At 42.0% G+C, this 16,197-nt stretch overlaps 1 protein-coding gene across 18 annotated transcripts in view; it reads right to left on the bottom strand.

Moving 5' to 3' along the window:
• Positions 1-16,197, bottom strand: part of DMD (dystrophin) — a 1,311,735-nt gene that overhangs the window by 737,996 nt on the left and 557,542 nt on the right. For all 18 annotated transcript variants that reach the window (XM_077342956.1, XM_077342959.1, XM_077342965.1 and 15 more), the window contains 2 exons: positions 10,848-10,949; positions 10,662-10,769 (listed from right to left, as the gene is read on the bottom strand). In XM_077342956.1, the coding sequence (XP_077199071.1) occupies positions 10,662-10,769; positions 10,848-10,949 (210 nt within the window). The remainder of the gene's footprint in view (positions 1-10,661; positions 10,770-10,847; positions 10,950-16,197) is intronic.

Here is a 16,197-nt window from a genome sequence, read left to right as displayed (position 1 = left end):
GTATTCTCCCAGGTCTGAGTCCCTGGTACTTATGACAGAGACACCATTTAGTATGCCTTCTTCTTTCTGCCTCACATCCTCAAGTTTTCCCACTGCCTGAGTTAATTGGCAGGATCTCAATCAGGTCATACTGGACTTCCACCTTCATTTTCCACTTGCTTTAAATGATTGCCCCACCTCCACCAACCAGCTGGTGTGGTACAATAAGGCTGAAGATCACAGTATACAGTTGTTGTTCCTCCATGACCATGAGTATCCCACCATGAGTGAGTACCATTGGTCTCCTGGCAGTGATGGGGCCAAATATTGCTGTATGTAGGCCATTCCCAGGTAGATTGTTCCAGCTGGCCCACTCCTCTTAACTGCTGTTAACTATGGTGGTGCTGAGACTACAGACTGATGAAGCTGGTATAGCTAGAATTTTTAAAGGAAGATGCAGTAAACCTGAATGTTAAAAATGTTAATGCATGTACATTCATTATCTACATGCAAAGCAGCAAACTCTAAAGCAGCATTTATTACATGACCTTTTAACTAATTAGGTCCCAAAAGAGATTTAAAAGATAAATACTGTTAACTTTTAAATGTTAATACTAATGAAGAATAAAATGTGTTTGTTCTCAATATAGTAAAGACTACCAGTTCTTTTGGCAGGTTTTTCTGTATGTCTATACATTTTACAATTTAAAAAATAACATTAGTACAACATTTTTTATAAAATTGGATCCCAGACAGTTTCAAATATGCAGACATTACACGAAAACATTTTACACTAGTCTTTAGAAATGTCTTGTTTATACCAGAAAATGGGTCATTGGTGTTAGGTCTGTGGAATTTATTTTCATGAAACTTTCTAAATTACAGACCTCTAACAGATAGACAATCTAGGCAGTTGAGCTTCACCAAATATCTTTCATATTGAATCATAGCCAATAGTAAAGGCCTAAGGAATAGTACTGTGTATTCCTCAAACACACCCATTTACAAAAATCTAAAGGTGGGATATTGTTGATATTAATGAACAACTTCAAACTAAGAATCTGAGGTATTACATAAACATTCTTCTCCATTTAAGTATTATGCTACAAAGTAACATTACTAGCCAACAGCAGCAATTCAAACTTTCATTCAAATCTTTGTGTGCTATTATGGGCTAGATAAGGATTTTTACAAGTTGAAACTTTAATCCATGGAAGATAGAAATAATTAATGTGGGCTAACATAAACCAGCCCTGATCCAGATATCCAGGTTAGCTCAGTCTCATCAGAACTTGGAAGCTAAATACAGTTTGTCTTGGCCAGTATTTGCAGGAGATCATTAAGAAATATCAGGGTAATGATGGAATCCCAGGCAATAGCAAACCACCTCTGATCATCTCCTGCCTTGAAAACCTCACTAAGAGTCACCATAATTCAGCTGTGAATTGACAACAATATGTAGAGTAATGTACAAAAGCTGGGCTTTCTCATGGTCCCTGTGCTTCTGGTGTATTCTCAAATGACTTACAGTGGCCAGTTATAGCTTTCACTATCTGTGTCTCATCTATCCTAATTTCTTATTGGTTTCCAGGCCCAGCCCAAAGTAGTGAAGAAAGTCTTTAAAGCTCTACATAGTCTGGCATCTGCATACCTGCTATATATACCTGCACATACGATCAGATCTGTACTGAGAATTGCAAAGTACAAGGCTATACCTTCTTTGAAAGGATGCTTAATTCTGGAACATTGCCAGTAATATGTTTGACCATTGTCTGCTAGCTTTCTTTTATTTCATTTAATAAATTCAATAATTTTGAAAGATTTTTACAAGGAGTAATAGTAGTTGGAGCTGCTTTTTCTCCACTGGAACTCATGTAGATATTCTTTTATAATTTTTAAAATGTGTTTTCTGTGGTTTTGATATTGGCTTTAAGTTCGATATTTTAGGTTTTCTGTTTTGATTCTTTATCTTTAAATTGCTCAAGGAGCAGTATACATATCTGGTTAAGGACTAAGTGAGCGGAGAGTGGATGGGGCTGGTCCGGGTGAGGGCCCCATCGGAAGGCCCTCACCAGGATAGACAGGAGTTCTAGCCAGTTGGGAGGCCCAATCCTTGGGCCAAAGTTCTGACAGGGACCGCCCACCCAGGGGCAATCTGGAGACATCACTGCCAGTTTGCCCCTGACCACCGCAGGGAGAGGAGGTCAGTAGGGCTGCCAACCCTTTTCACCCCAAGGCTGTCCTAACTGTCATGTCCAACTGTAACTTTGCCTAAGAAAACTGAGAGAGCTGGCAGGAGGCTGGAGAGTGTACTCCCTCCCTCCGTGCTCCCTTCAGGCCTGCTGGGAAGGAGCCTTTAACAGCCCCTGACTGAGGGGAGGGAGGTATTTCCAAGAGCAACGCAGGGGAGTCTGAGGGCATGGGTGTGGGTCTTCCTTTTGAGGGGGGGAACTTTCCCTTTCTGCCAAACAGTTGGCTGACAGGAAGGCCACAGAAAAGCCCCATCTCACTTAAAATACTGCTGTGGTCAGCCATGCTGCTGGAGGGAAGAAATAAGCAAGCAACAAGCAACTCTCTGCAAATTTCAGACGTACCACACAGGGTTGTTGTGCAGGTGAAACTGGAAGCTGTTGTAGAGGTTCTTTTGCCTCCTGTTTTATCTGCACAACAACCCTGTGCAGTAGGCCTCAAGTGTTTCAACTCCACAACAACCTGCGTGGGAGACCTTAAAAGTTTCTTCTCCTCAACCGTGTCCAAACTCTATAGGAGCCCTTTCTGCCTGGGCAGCTGATCTTTATACTCTGCAGATGAGCTGTAATTCCAGGAGCTCTCCAGGCCCCACCTGGAGTTTGGCTACGCCTGGGTTGGAGATATTCCTGGAAATTTGGAGGAGGGCCGTAAAATCATACATTGCCTCAGAGTCTGGCCTCCAAAGTAGCCATTTTTGCTTGCAGAGCTGATCATTATAATCTAAAGATGAGCAGCAATCTAGAGAGGATGGTAGAGGCTCACAGACTGTGGTTGGGGTAGAGTGGTTGTGGGTGTGTCCCTCCTGGGCTATGGGCTTTGGCCAGCCCTTACCAGTAACTGTTAGTATTTTGGTGTGCAGAGAGACAGACAGACAGACAGACAGACAGACACACACACACACACACACACACACACACAGACCAATATCAATCCTGTGAGTCTGGAAAGTTCAGGAAGATCTAAATAAAGAATATTTACAGCCTGCAACTGTAAATAGTGAACAAGTAAATGGCTGGAGAGACATGGGACCTAAAGCCATGGGCCGCAGTGACCCAGCAGTCTTCTCCCATACTCAATGAACATTCCACACCACAGGTTCTTGACACCCATATCTCCACACCCATGCTCTCATTTGTCTCCACAACACCACAACCTCCCACACAACACACACATTCAACCCCATGCCCTTACAGACTGGACAACTCCTCCCCTTCCTCTTCCCACTGCCAAGCTCTAGCACCCGTTCTATTCCTGGATACAATGGGCTTTGCCTCTAGTTGTTTAAATAAAGCTGTATATCATTTGGTGTACCATATGATGGTGAACATAGTCGACACATTTGAATTAAATCTAAGTAAAATATGGGCCTCTGTCTTAAACGGCCCAGGCTAGACTGATCTCATTGGATTGTGGAAGCTAGAGAGAGTCATCCTCATTAGTACCTGGATGGGAGACCACCTAGGAAGTCCAGGGTTGCCATGCATAGACAGGCAACAGAAAAGCACTTATGTTCATTTCTTGCTTAGAAAATCTTAGGTGATCACTATTAGTCAGTTGAAGCTTGCTGGCATTTTTCACCAACAAAGTATGGGAGTCAAGCCTTATTTCTTTGCATTCATACAATTTCATATTCAGAATGTCCTTTCTAGAAGGGAATATATGGATGTTGCGAGGCTAGGATTATGAAAGGGATGTGAGATAGTACCGATTATGCATGGGCTGGGAAAAGCGGGCTGGCACCTGCATGCCAACAAGGCTAATCCCTATGCACAATGCATATGACTCAGTCTACATATTTATTCTCCATTTTTAAAAGGCAGAATACTTCCCATTAATTGGGATCACCCAGGGAGTTCTGCAGAGGTTCCAATTCACAGTTCATGTTATTAAAAGGGGGTCTGTGTTGTGGTCAAATGATACTTCACCCCACAGATGTATTTGTAAAAATTACAACTGTGGAAACTAACTATTTAATTGTACTCTGTTGGTGCAAATGTTTACCAAAAGCTACAGAACAAAATTTTCTAGTTAGCTTTCATTTAATCTAGATAGAGGATGGTCTTTTAATATTTTGGGGGCTAAGAGTGAAGCCAACTTATTTCCTCAAGCATTGTGATCAACGAGCTCTTTAAAAATGCATTAAAATCAATAAGCACAAAAGGATGGAACTCTAGAGTTGCATTGTCAGACAGGGAAACTATGTATTTCAGTAAAGGACTAGGTAAGAGACTAGAAATACTCAGAAATTCTGAAGAAAAAATAAAGACTAATATGATGGATTGTAAATACATACTTATATCTACTCTGTTAATGTGTGTGTTATTCTGCTGGTCTTTGATCATATTAAATTATTGATTGAAAAGCTGGAATAAAGAAGATCCCCAAAAAATGATGAAATCTGATAATTTAAACATTTTTGTCTACCCCTTAATTCACAATCATAGTAAATTTTAAACTTTGTAAGAGAGAAATCTATTTGTGTTTCCCTTGCTAGTAACAGTTAACAATTTTGTTAAACTTTTACAATTTTTGTTATTATCTGATCATTTGTCTGTTGTTGTTGTTTTTTTGTAGTCAGGTATTCTTAACTTGTCGTGCCAACAGCTTCATTTCCCAGAAAGTAGAGAGAGGAACCAGGGGCTATGCTATTTTAGACTTGATTCTCATCAACAGGGAAGAACTGGTAGATGAGGTGGAAGTAGTGGGCACACTTGGTAGCAGTGACCATGTGCTTTTGGAATTTTCAATTGTGGGAAAGAGAAAACCTTTATGTAGTCATACATATAGACTGGACTTCAGGAAAGCAGATTTTTACATACTTAAAGGTATGTTGCGTAGAGTCCTGTGGTCAGAAAGACTTAAAAATATGGAAGTCCATGAGGGCTGGCAGTTTCTTAAAAGTGAAATACTGAAGGCTCAATCACAAACAATTCCCTTGAGAAGAAAAGATGGAAGGAGCCTAAGGAAGCAAGTTGGCTCCATAAGCAGTTGTCAAAAGATTTGAGGAATGAAAAAGAGTGATTTAGGAAATGGAAGGAAGGCCTTATTACCAAGGATGAGTATAAACAAATAACCAATAATTGTAGGGGGGGGGTTGTGTGTTAGAAAAGCTAAAGCTCAATATGAGCTTAGGCTAGCAAGAAATGCTAAACATAACAAAAAAGGCTTTTTTAGTTATATTTCAAACAAGAAAAAGAATAGGGACACCACTGGACCACTGTGAGGACAAGAAAGTGAAATTATACCAGATGATGAAGAGAGGGCTGAACTGCTTAACTCCTATTTCTCCTCAGTCTTCTCTTGTGAGGGAAATAGTGATCAATGTGGCAAAAATGTAACACAACACAGGGGACGGGAATTGTGGCCTAGGATCATTATTGGAGCAGTCCACAAACACCTAGTTTCTTTAAATGAAACAAAGTCTTCTGGGCCAGATGAACTACATCCAAGGATACTAAAAGAACTTGCAGATGTCATCTCTGAACCTCTGTCCATTATTTTTGACACTTCTTGGAGAACAGGTGAGGTGCCAGATGATTGGAGGCGGGCAAATGTTGTCCCCATCTTTAAGAAAGAGAAAAAGGAGGATCCTGGTAATTATCGACCTGTCAGCTTGACATCTGTAGCTGGCAAAATTTTGGAACAAATAATCAAACACTCGGTCCTTGAGCAGCTGGAACTGAGAGCTGTGATTTCTAAGACTCAGCATGGGTTTTGCAAGAACAAGTTATGTCAGACCAACCTTATCTCTTTTTTCGAGAAAGTGACTACCTTGCTGGATCAGGGGAATGCCGTAGACATAGTTTATCTGTATTTCAGTAAAGCTTTTGATAAGGTTCCACGTGATATTCTTGTTCACAAGTTGGTAAAACATGATATGGATACTAATTCTGTCTGGTGATAAATAACTGGTTGACAAATTGTACCCAGAGGGTACTTATTAATGGTTCAGCATCTTCTTGGAAAACAGTGACAAGTGGACTACACTAAGGATCTGTCCTGTGTTGTTCAACATATTTATAAATGATTTGGATGAAGGATTAGAGGGGATACTTATTAAATTAGCAGACCATACTAAACTGGGAGGGGTAGCAAACACAACTGAAGACAGCAAAAGAATACAGGCTGATCTTGATAGGCTCGAGAAGTGGGCTAAACTGAATAAAATGAAGTTCAATAGGGACAAATGTAAAGTTCTGCATTTAGGTAGGAAAAACCAAATACACCAGTATAAGATGGGGGAGACTTGTCTTGGCAGTAGAATGTGCAAAAAGGATCTAGGAATCTTAGTAGATCATACATTGAACATGAGTCAGCAGTGTGACTCAGTGGCTAAAAAGGCAAATGGGATTTTGGGTTGTATCAAATGGAGTATCGTGTCCAGATCATGGGAGGTGATGGTACCGCTTTACTCTGATTTGGTTCAGCCTCACTTGGAGTACTGTGTTCAGTTTTGGGCACCACAGTAGAAGAGGGATGTTGACAAGCTGGAATGTGTCCAGAGGAGGGCAACAAAGATGGCGAGGGGTTTGGAGACCAAGACATATGAAGAAAAGATTGGGGGAGCTTGGTATGTTTAGCCTAGAGAGGAGACGACTGAGAGGGGATCTGATAACCATCTTCAAGTATTTAAAAGGGTGCCATATGGAGGATGGAGCAGAATTGTTCTCTCTTGCCCCAGAGGGACAGACCAGAATGAATGGGATGAAATTAATTCAAAAGAAATTCCATCTAAACATCTGGAAGAAATTCCTGACAGAGTGGTTTCTCAGTGTAACAGGCTTCCTTGGGAGGTCATGGGTTCTCCATCTTTGGAAATTTTTAAACAGATACTAGATAACCATCTGACGGAGAGGCTGATTCTGTGAAGGCAAAGGGATGGCAGGTTACAGTAGATGAGCGATTGGGATGTGATTGTCCTGCATAAGGCAGGGGGTTGGACTAGATGACCCATGAGGTCCCTTCCAACTCTATTATTCTATGATTCTATGAATCTAGGTATTATGCTGTCTGTTTTTACTCACATAAAACTGTAATGTCCTATGCTTACCATGTGCACTGAGAAATTGGGCTTAGTCCTACCTGGGTCTGAATAACTTTAATAATGTGTATTCCCTTTTGTCCAAGGTCATTTGGAGTAGAAGCAAGGAAAGCCAATGGTTGAGAGCCAGCATAGTGTAGTGGTTAAAAGTGATGGCTTCTAATCTGGTGAGCTGGGTTTGATTTCCAGTCCCTCCACATGCAGTCTGCTGTGTGACCATGGGCTCATCACAATCCTGATAGTGCTGTACTGACTAAGCAGTCCTGTCAGAAGCTCTCTCAGGCTCACCTACCTCACAGGATGACTGTTGTGGGGAGAGGAAGGGAAGGCGATTTATAAGCCACTTTGAGACTCATTTAGGCAGTGAAAAGTATGGTATAAAAACAACTCTTCTTACTTTTGAGAGATTAATATAGACCCTAGAGGACTGAAAACAAAACTGGAATATGTATAACATAGTGGTAGTGGGGAATGAAATTTAAATCCTATGGAAAGGGAAGACAAAACTTAGTGATTCTGCATCCCTGGGCAAAAGTTCAGGATGAGGCCCTAGAGTCATAGCAACCTCCCAGGCTCACATTGTTGATTAAGGATCAACTTGCCCCATGCAAGTTGGGTAATGCTCTCAGCAACAAATGAGCATGCTGCTGCCCAAACCCTGAAGGTATTGTGGGCAGGTGAACCAGAGGGACACTAAAGCCATCTGATGCTGCCTGCCTTCTGAGCCCTGAGGGAGCAGTGGTGGGCCCATACATCACTGCCAAGCCAGGCAGTTGTCATCATCCATCTCATGTCAGGAGGCTTTTCCCCCCCCTCTTTATGGTGGAACTGTTAGTTGTTGGGAGCTCACTCCACCTGAGGCAGCAGCCATGGATGTGTTCTAGGTAAGCTCACCTTCAGGAGAAGGAGATGGAATAAATTTGGAGAAGTATATTCCTTATTAGAGCCTTGGAGACATAGACTGACTGGTTAAATCTATAATCTCCATGCTAGTACAAAATGCCTGAGAGGCTTGTTTTGTCTCCTGTAGTTTCTTACTTTGCTCTGCAATCTCTAACCAATCTGGAAAGGGTAATTTGAAAGTCACCCTTATATGTAAAGGATACTAACAAAAAATGTCCATCGTAAATTTTGGACATGTTTATTTCTGCATTTTAGATTCTTGTGATAAATAAATGGTTCACTAGGTGGTTCTGGAAGCTTATTTCTTTAAACTCTTAGGTATAATTGAGCTCTAAATGAAGCTGAGTGGAACAGAATAAACTATTAAAAGAACTCTGTACCAAGTGGAACATCTTTAAGTCCAAAGAATGCCATCTGGAATTCTTCTTTGACACTCACTTTGGCAATTCCAATAGTATTTTTTTAAACTGCTCTGTCAGTGCTTGCCCTTTTCACTTTGCTAGAGCTTCTGTTGATCTACAGCTTTGAGAACTGGACTGGCTGTGTGTGTATTTTAGCCCATGAAAATTTACTTGGGTCATAAGGTTAGGCATTGTGTATTGAGAGTAACGTATGCTTAAGGTTATGCTGCCAGATGGTCACAGTTTTTGATCTCCAATTGTGACACATTTTAATGAACATTAACTTTGTAGACACTGTGTGAATCAGCAGGGACATTTAGCAGCAATTTAAAACCAGCTGTCAGGTACTCGTTAATTGGTTTGAACAATCAAATGGCAAGATCTTTAAAATACATAATGTTTATCCTTTATCCAAAGTAAAATTGATATTTAAAACTCTGGTTATGTGAGAATTACTGAAACAACTTGTGGAAATAATTACAAATATATTTTAAGATAGTTCAGTGGCAGAGCATGTGTGCCAGATTCAAGCAATCCCTGAACTCTGTAGCTAAAATGTATACCGATTCAAGGCTACAATGATATTTTTGCATGTCCACAATATAAAGTATGAATATTTAAAATAATGCTATGCAATTAAAAGAGGTTTTCTACTTACTCAGTACTGCCTACTGTCTGTGTAAAATAGCTTTTCTTGCATTTGTCAGCCCTCAGCCTGTAGCTGGTTATGCAATTTAAGCCATTTCCTTAAAGCAAACTGTGTTTCATGATGTACATCAATAGGGAAGGCCACAACACTGTTTTTTTCTTTACACATCTGAGCTGGTTTTGCTAAGAGCTACATTTCTATATGTTCCATTTTGTTCCAATTAAGAAATTATTACAAAAGTTCAATTCTGTTTTAAAACAGCAGGACACAGATATTGGGGAGATAGGTTTCACCACTATTGTTATTTAAGTAAGCAATATAACCAATGAGGTGGGGAGTAAAAAGTATTGTTATGGATTCATCTGACCCTAGGATTGTCTTATTTTACCTTAAGGATTACTTGAAGTTGGCCAATATGCACAACCATGTTTTGTATTCAGAGAGAGTCTATAGTCTTTCCTTAATGTCAATTTTAGAAGAATCATAGTTCTGGAGTAGAAGAATTTGATGTGTATTATATGAGTAGGGTAGAATTGTGTGGTGAAATCAGGAACAGAGGACAGAGTGAACTAGACACCCATTTCCATGAATCAGCTAGAGAAACATACCAGAAACTCTTTAAAGAAGAAACAAACCTCCTCCAAACTTTTCCCAAACTTAATATAGTACTGTGATTAACATTTCCAAATATATCTTATTGCTCCCATTTATTCATGTTGGTTGGATTTTTTAAAAAACCTCAGAAATGAAAAATTGAAATTAAATCAAAAGAATTTTAGTTAAGCATTGGGAAAGACTTCCTAACAGAGTAATATGCATTCTCAGGAGCTGGTGGGTAGTGCTGTGCACTTTGGCCGCTTCAGGGAGCACTGCAGCCTGAGGCGGCCAGTGCTGCAGTGCAGAGGGCAGGTGCCGGTTTTCTGGTGCCTGCATGTAGGCGCAGAGCTCTGCACCTGCACGCAGGCACCAGGTAACATCTCCCCTCTGCGCTGCGGCACTGTCCACCTTGGGGTGTGATGGTTGCCGAAGTGGCCAAAGCATGCCTGAGCACGGGCTCTCCTTCTATGAAGGTTTTTAGGCAGAGGCATGATAGCTATCTGTCAACAATGCTGATTGTGTGAATTTAGGCAAATAACGATAGGGAGTACAAGAACGGATGAGTCAGTGTTTGGCTCTCATGGCCCTTTCAATTCCAGGGTAATGCTAATCACCATTTTGGGGTCAAGAAGGCATTTTATTCCAGGCCAAATTAGCCAGAGGGTTTTTTTTTTTTTGCGTTCCTCTGGGCATAGAGTAGGTGTCACTGGGGGAGTAGGAGATAGTTGTGAATTTCTTGCATTGTGCATGTATGGCAACACTGTCATATATTGTTGATTAGCTGGATTTTTTTTTTAAGCAAAAGAGAAGTTCAGAAAGAAAAGCAATGTAAACAACGTACGGCTAACTTTTGTAGATTTTCCAACATTTCATTCTGATCTTTGAAATTGGTGGTATGAATGTTGTTCACAGCATCTTCCTTCTCAACAAGCCATACATCAAAGAGACCCTAAAAACAGAAAAAGCCTTTATGAATACCAAGTACAAAGCATAGTGAACAAACAATAAATGCTTAGGTGTTGTTCACCTGTTCTTCAGTAAATTGTTGCCATTTTCGAAGTATATCTTGTAGAAGAAACCAACGTTCCTCAGTCCATCTGCAAATGGCCGCCCATCGGTCCCCTAAATGCTAAAAAAATAGCCACAATGTAGTAAGTATGTTTTAATATTGACTTAAATCTATAATACTTTCATTCCATTCTGGAAAAAATCTGTTTACCTTTTCTATTATAATATCTATCTGAAAACTATAAATGTTTGCAAGTTATTTAGTTACCATTACTGTTTAAAGAAGCATAGCAGTGAACTGAATTGTATTATGATTATGAGGAACAGTAATTTTAAAATTGAAGGTGCAAACAGTACTCCGTGAAATCTATTTCCATGTCCATAAAAATGTGATGTTTCATATGCTCGAAAATACTGAGAACTATACGTAGCAAGATAGGAGTTATTACCTTCCAGCCAACTAAATACAGCTGCCTTAGATATTTACCTTTTTAAAATATTCCTCTTTAAGCAGTTTGGTAAGAAAATAAAGAGCAAATATGTGCTATAACTGGTGTTTAAATCAACACAATAAATACTTGTTTGGTGAGGCACCACCAACAATATAAGCCAATTTTCTTAAATTTACAATATACATAAATACGGAGCTATGAAAATAATAAAGCTTGGTTAAGAAGAAGAAGAAGAAAAGCTGGTTCTTATATGCCACTTTTCTTTACCCGAAAGAAACTCAAAGCGGCTTACAGTCGCCTTCCCTTTTCTCTCCCCACAATTGACACCCTGTGAGGTGAGTGAGGCTGAGAGAGCCCTGATATCACTGCTCGGTCAGAATAGCTTTATCAGTGCTGTGGTGAGCCCAAGGTTACCCAGCTGGTTGCATGTGGGGGAATGCGGAATCAAACTCAGCTCGCCAGATTAGAAGTCCACACTCCTAACCACTGCACCAAGCTAGCTCTAAACACAGGGAGCAAATTCTTTGCTACCAGAAATATCAAAATCCTTAAGATAAATTTTACTTCTACAATGTGTCAAGGTCAGCTAAATAGCCCTATATTAGATCAGTCTACTGACCATCTTCACTAGGGATTGATATGAACCACAAAAAAGTGGCTCAGAGGTTTATGGGTGAATCACAAACCAAACCACGAATCCCATCAAACCAGGTGGCTAACATATGAACTGAACTGGGTTTGTGAGATTTGTGTTTGCAACAGCTGAGTTGGGGCTAAGAAAAAAGGATTGCTCCCAGGCGTCAAAATAAAGACTATGTCAACTCCCAAAAGTAGACTGTTTATTATGAATGGGAATAAGCCAAGATGGGGCTATTAACCTCTGTTTTCAAACACCATTCCTGCCTGAGGAAACTGTTACTGGAAAGTCTTTGAATGTTGGCAGGTTTTAGAGCACCCTCCACATGACATCACCTACATCCTGAGGCTGTCCAGTAGCTGGGTCGAGTTTTATCCATTTTTAACTCGCGATTTTGAGAATTGCCAAAACTGGATTTACATCCTTAAATCATGCGTCCCATTAGTTAGCAACCAGAGATAAGCCCATATGGAGGGGGAAACATACAATAGTCATGGCAACTTTGTCCCGCCTTCAAACCTGCCCTCCCTTCTCCATTTCCTGCTCCAAGTAATTTTTTTTAAATGGTGCAACCACAAAGCAACATTATCTAAAGTAAAATAAAATCTTCTTTAAAGTATCCATGGTCTTTTTGGGATCAGGCAGCCAAAACAAAGCCCCTTTTTTGTTTTCTGGAGGTGGGAAATGAGCTGAGAAAGAGGGGGGGGCGGGTGATCAGGCAACCTTCCCCCAATCATACAGGGGTCTGAGCACTCTGTATTTAAGTCAACCATTAACAGAGAATGTCTTTTGGGGCTCCAAGGACCATGTTCAGCATCTCAGAAATCCACCCAGGCAAAAATAAAGTCCCAAAGAACATGGATCCCAAAAGAGGGGAATGCTGGCATTTTCTATAGCAACATGGCAGTATAAAATTTTATTAAAAATGCATCTGTGTTGTGGCATTACCGCATAGCAATGCAGAAGTGCCTTTTTTGGGGCTTGGGGGGGGAGAAAGTTTCAGTCCATTAAGAACTGCTGTGCTGTGATTGGTGGCTTGCTGTGATTGACAAGGCAATGAGAGGAGGGAGAAGTTCATTTTGCTTTCCCTTGCAGCTCCGTCAGGAGGCAAAAAACCATGATGGGGCAGAGAGAAAATGCAGGAAGGGCCTTCCCCAAGAGGGCTGCAAACGCAAGATTTACCATTCTTCATTTATGAGCCAGAAGTTATTTGTGTTTTTGCCCTCTGTGCAGAAATGGTCAAAGTTTCCTCAGTGGCAAGTTCCTTTTGAAGTTATACACAGTAAGTTCAATATTATGTTCACGGGGTGTGGCTAAAGATGTCGTCCTGAGAGGGTGGCAGGGCAGCTGCTCTGCTATCTCTGAAGCCTGACAGGGGTCAATTGTGCAAGCAATTGGCAGAAAAGAGGAGGGGTACGCAAACCCCACCTCACCTTTCTACCCAGGAAGTTCTTGGGGCCGTCTCCAATCCTCTAGGGAGTATATCTCCCTGGATTATAGGCTGTCAGCGTTCCAGGTCCAGAGGACGACTGCCATTTTCTACCTCGGACTTTCCTTTCTTTCTTTAATCTTAAAGTATCTGCTTCAACCCTACATGATGATTTACCACAAATGAACGCTTTGAACTGAGGGGAGGACATCGGCTGAGTTCCAAAACATCATTTACTGCAAGTATCTCTCGTTTTTTTTTTCTTCGTCTTTCTTCCTGCATCAAAGCCCTTTGTTTCCCTCCTCCTCTTACTCTGCTCTGCCTGAAGCCACCTCGTTAAGAGGCAGGCTAATTCTCCTAACTAAGCAGAAGAAGGACTCAAATCAACTCGAATTAATTGGCAAAAGCTCTTATTGTAATTGTTTTGGTTTTTGAAGATAAGAAGATAAGAGCTGTGAATGGGAAAATCTCACGAGAACTCTGTGCCAGTACGAGAATCTCTGCCTTAACTGACTTCAATACGCCACATGCCTGTGCCGGAACATTAGAGGATAAAACAGAGGACATCTACTGGCCACTTGTAAAATTATTTGAGGCCGGTTTTTTTTAAAGTCAAAATCATGTCTATGTTAAAAAGATTGGCTCATCTAATAGAGATACAAACCCAAGATTACAAAGTATTCTTAGATGGATTGATCAAAAATATCTCCAAGGAGATCCAAGATGGCAAGGAAGAAGTCTTCAATAGGAATGATGGATTAATAACAGTGACTGATGACAGCTTTAAACAAGGTGGAAAACCAACAGCAGAAGAGAAATCTGAAATTCATATCTTCAAGGAGATCCAAGAAGCCAAGGAAGACGTCTTTAACAGGAATAATGGATCAATAACAGTGGCTGATGACAGCTCTAAACAAGGTGGAAAACCAACAGTAGAAGAGAAATCTGAAATTCTGGAGACGGAAAATGGGATGCCGGAGTTCTGCAGCCCAGATAAGGACACCCTTTTTAAAAAGACATACAGCCATCTCAAAGCAACAGTGTACAAAAATCAATCAAAAGAAATATGGATCTGCAGTGAAAGTAACCGATTTAAAGGATCTCTCTGGGGAAAAATTGTATTGATACTGGAGTCCAGGAGGTGCAACGGCCTCAAGATTTATCGATGCATACTCTGCGGGAAAGAGTACAACTGCACTTTCTACGCCAAAGGCCAATGGGACAGAATATAATTTTACGGGAACGACAAGATGTAGCAAGCCTCGAGATGAGACCCCCTTAAGAAGACCGAAAGCTCATATTGTTTTATGTTTAACTAGTAAAAAAGCCCATTGTATGAAGAAGACAATGGGCGCTAGCAGGTGGGGACCAGAGCGAGCGGCAGGCGAGGGACAGAGCGAGGGACAGGCTACCTGAAAGAGGAGGCGGGAGTCCCAGGTGTGGTGCGCTGGGCTGTGGCGGCTCCTCTGCATTTTTTTGTTCTTCTGCGGCTTTCCCGGCGGCTCCATTGTGTTCTGGGGCCATGAGGGCAGGGAGCACCCAGCAGCTGTGCTGTGGGTGGCTGCCGGGGCTCCCAGGGCGCCGGCTTGAAGCGGCGAAAGGCTCCGACAGGGTTTTTTTTCTGCTGGCTCTCGGCTTGGAGCTGCGAAAGGCTCCTACAGGGTTTTTTTTTCTGCTGGCTCTCGGCTTGGGGCTGCGAAAGGCTCCTACAGGGTTTTTTTTCTGCTGGCTCTCGGCTTGGAGCTGCGAAAGGCTCCTACAGGATTTTTTTTTCTGCTGGCTCTCGGCTTGGGGCTGCGAAAGGCTCCTACAGGGTTTTTTTTTCTGCTGGCTCTCGGCTTGGGGCTGCGAAAGGCTCCTACAGGGTTTTTTTTTCTGCTGGCTCTCGGCTTGGGGCTGCGAAAGGCTCCTACAGGGTTAATGTTTTTCTGCTGGCTCTCGTGGGCGTGCCGGCTTGGAGCTGCGAAAGGCTCCTACAGGGTTTTTTTTCTGCTGGCTCTCGGCTTGGGGCTGCGAAAGGCTCCTACAGGGTTTTTGTTCTGCTGGCTCTCGGCTTGGAGCTACGAAAGGCTCCTACAGGGTTTTTTTTCTGCTGGCTCTCGGCTTGGGGCTGCGAAAGGCTCCTACAGGGTTAATGTTTTTCTGCTGGCTCTCGTGGGCGTGCCGGCTTGGAGCTGCGAAAGGCTCCTACAGGGGTTTTTTTCTGCTGGCTCTCGGCTTGGAGCTGCGAAAGGCTCCTACAGGGTTTTTTTTTCTGCTGGCTCTCGGCTTGGGGCTGCGAAAGGCTCCTACAGGGTTTTTTTTTCTGCTGGCTCTCGGCTTGGGGCTGCGAAAGGCTCCTACAGGGTTAATGTTTTTCTGCTGGCTCTCGGCTTGGGGCTGCGAAAGGCTCCTACAGGGTTTTTGTTCTGCTGGCTCTCGGCTTGGGGCTGCGAAAGGCTCCTACAGGGTTTTTTTTCTGCTGGCTCTCGGCTTGGAGCTGCGAAAGGCTCCTACAGGGTTAATGTTTTTCTGCTGGCTCTCGTGGGCGTGCCGGCTTGGGGCTGCGAAAGGCTCCTACAGGGTTTTTTTTTCTGCTGGCTCTCGGCTTGGGGCTGCGAAAGGCTCCTACAGGGTTTTTTTTTCTGCTGGCTCTCGGCTTGGGGCTGCGAAAGGCTCCTACAGGGTTTTTTTTTCTGCTGGCTCTCGGCTTGGGGCTGCCCACGGTTATTCAAATAAAACATTTGAATAACCGTGCAATAATAATTGATAATTGTAAACATATAACATTATAATTGTATAACCAATAAACAATACAACATTGCAACATTGCAACATATAAACAGGTCCAGAGTGTATAGGTGGTGTTCTG

The sequence above is a fragment of the Paroedura picta genome, chromosome 6, assembly GCF_049243985.1.
Source record: "Paroedura picta isolate Pp20150507F chromosome 6, Ppicta_v3.0, whole genome shotgun sequence".
Classification (NCBI taxonomy): Eukaryota; Metazoa; Chordata; class Lepidosauria; order Squamata; family Gekkonidae; genus Paroedura; species Paroedura picta.
This window is presented reverse-complemented; position numbering and strand designations above follow the sequence as displayed.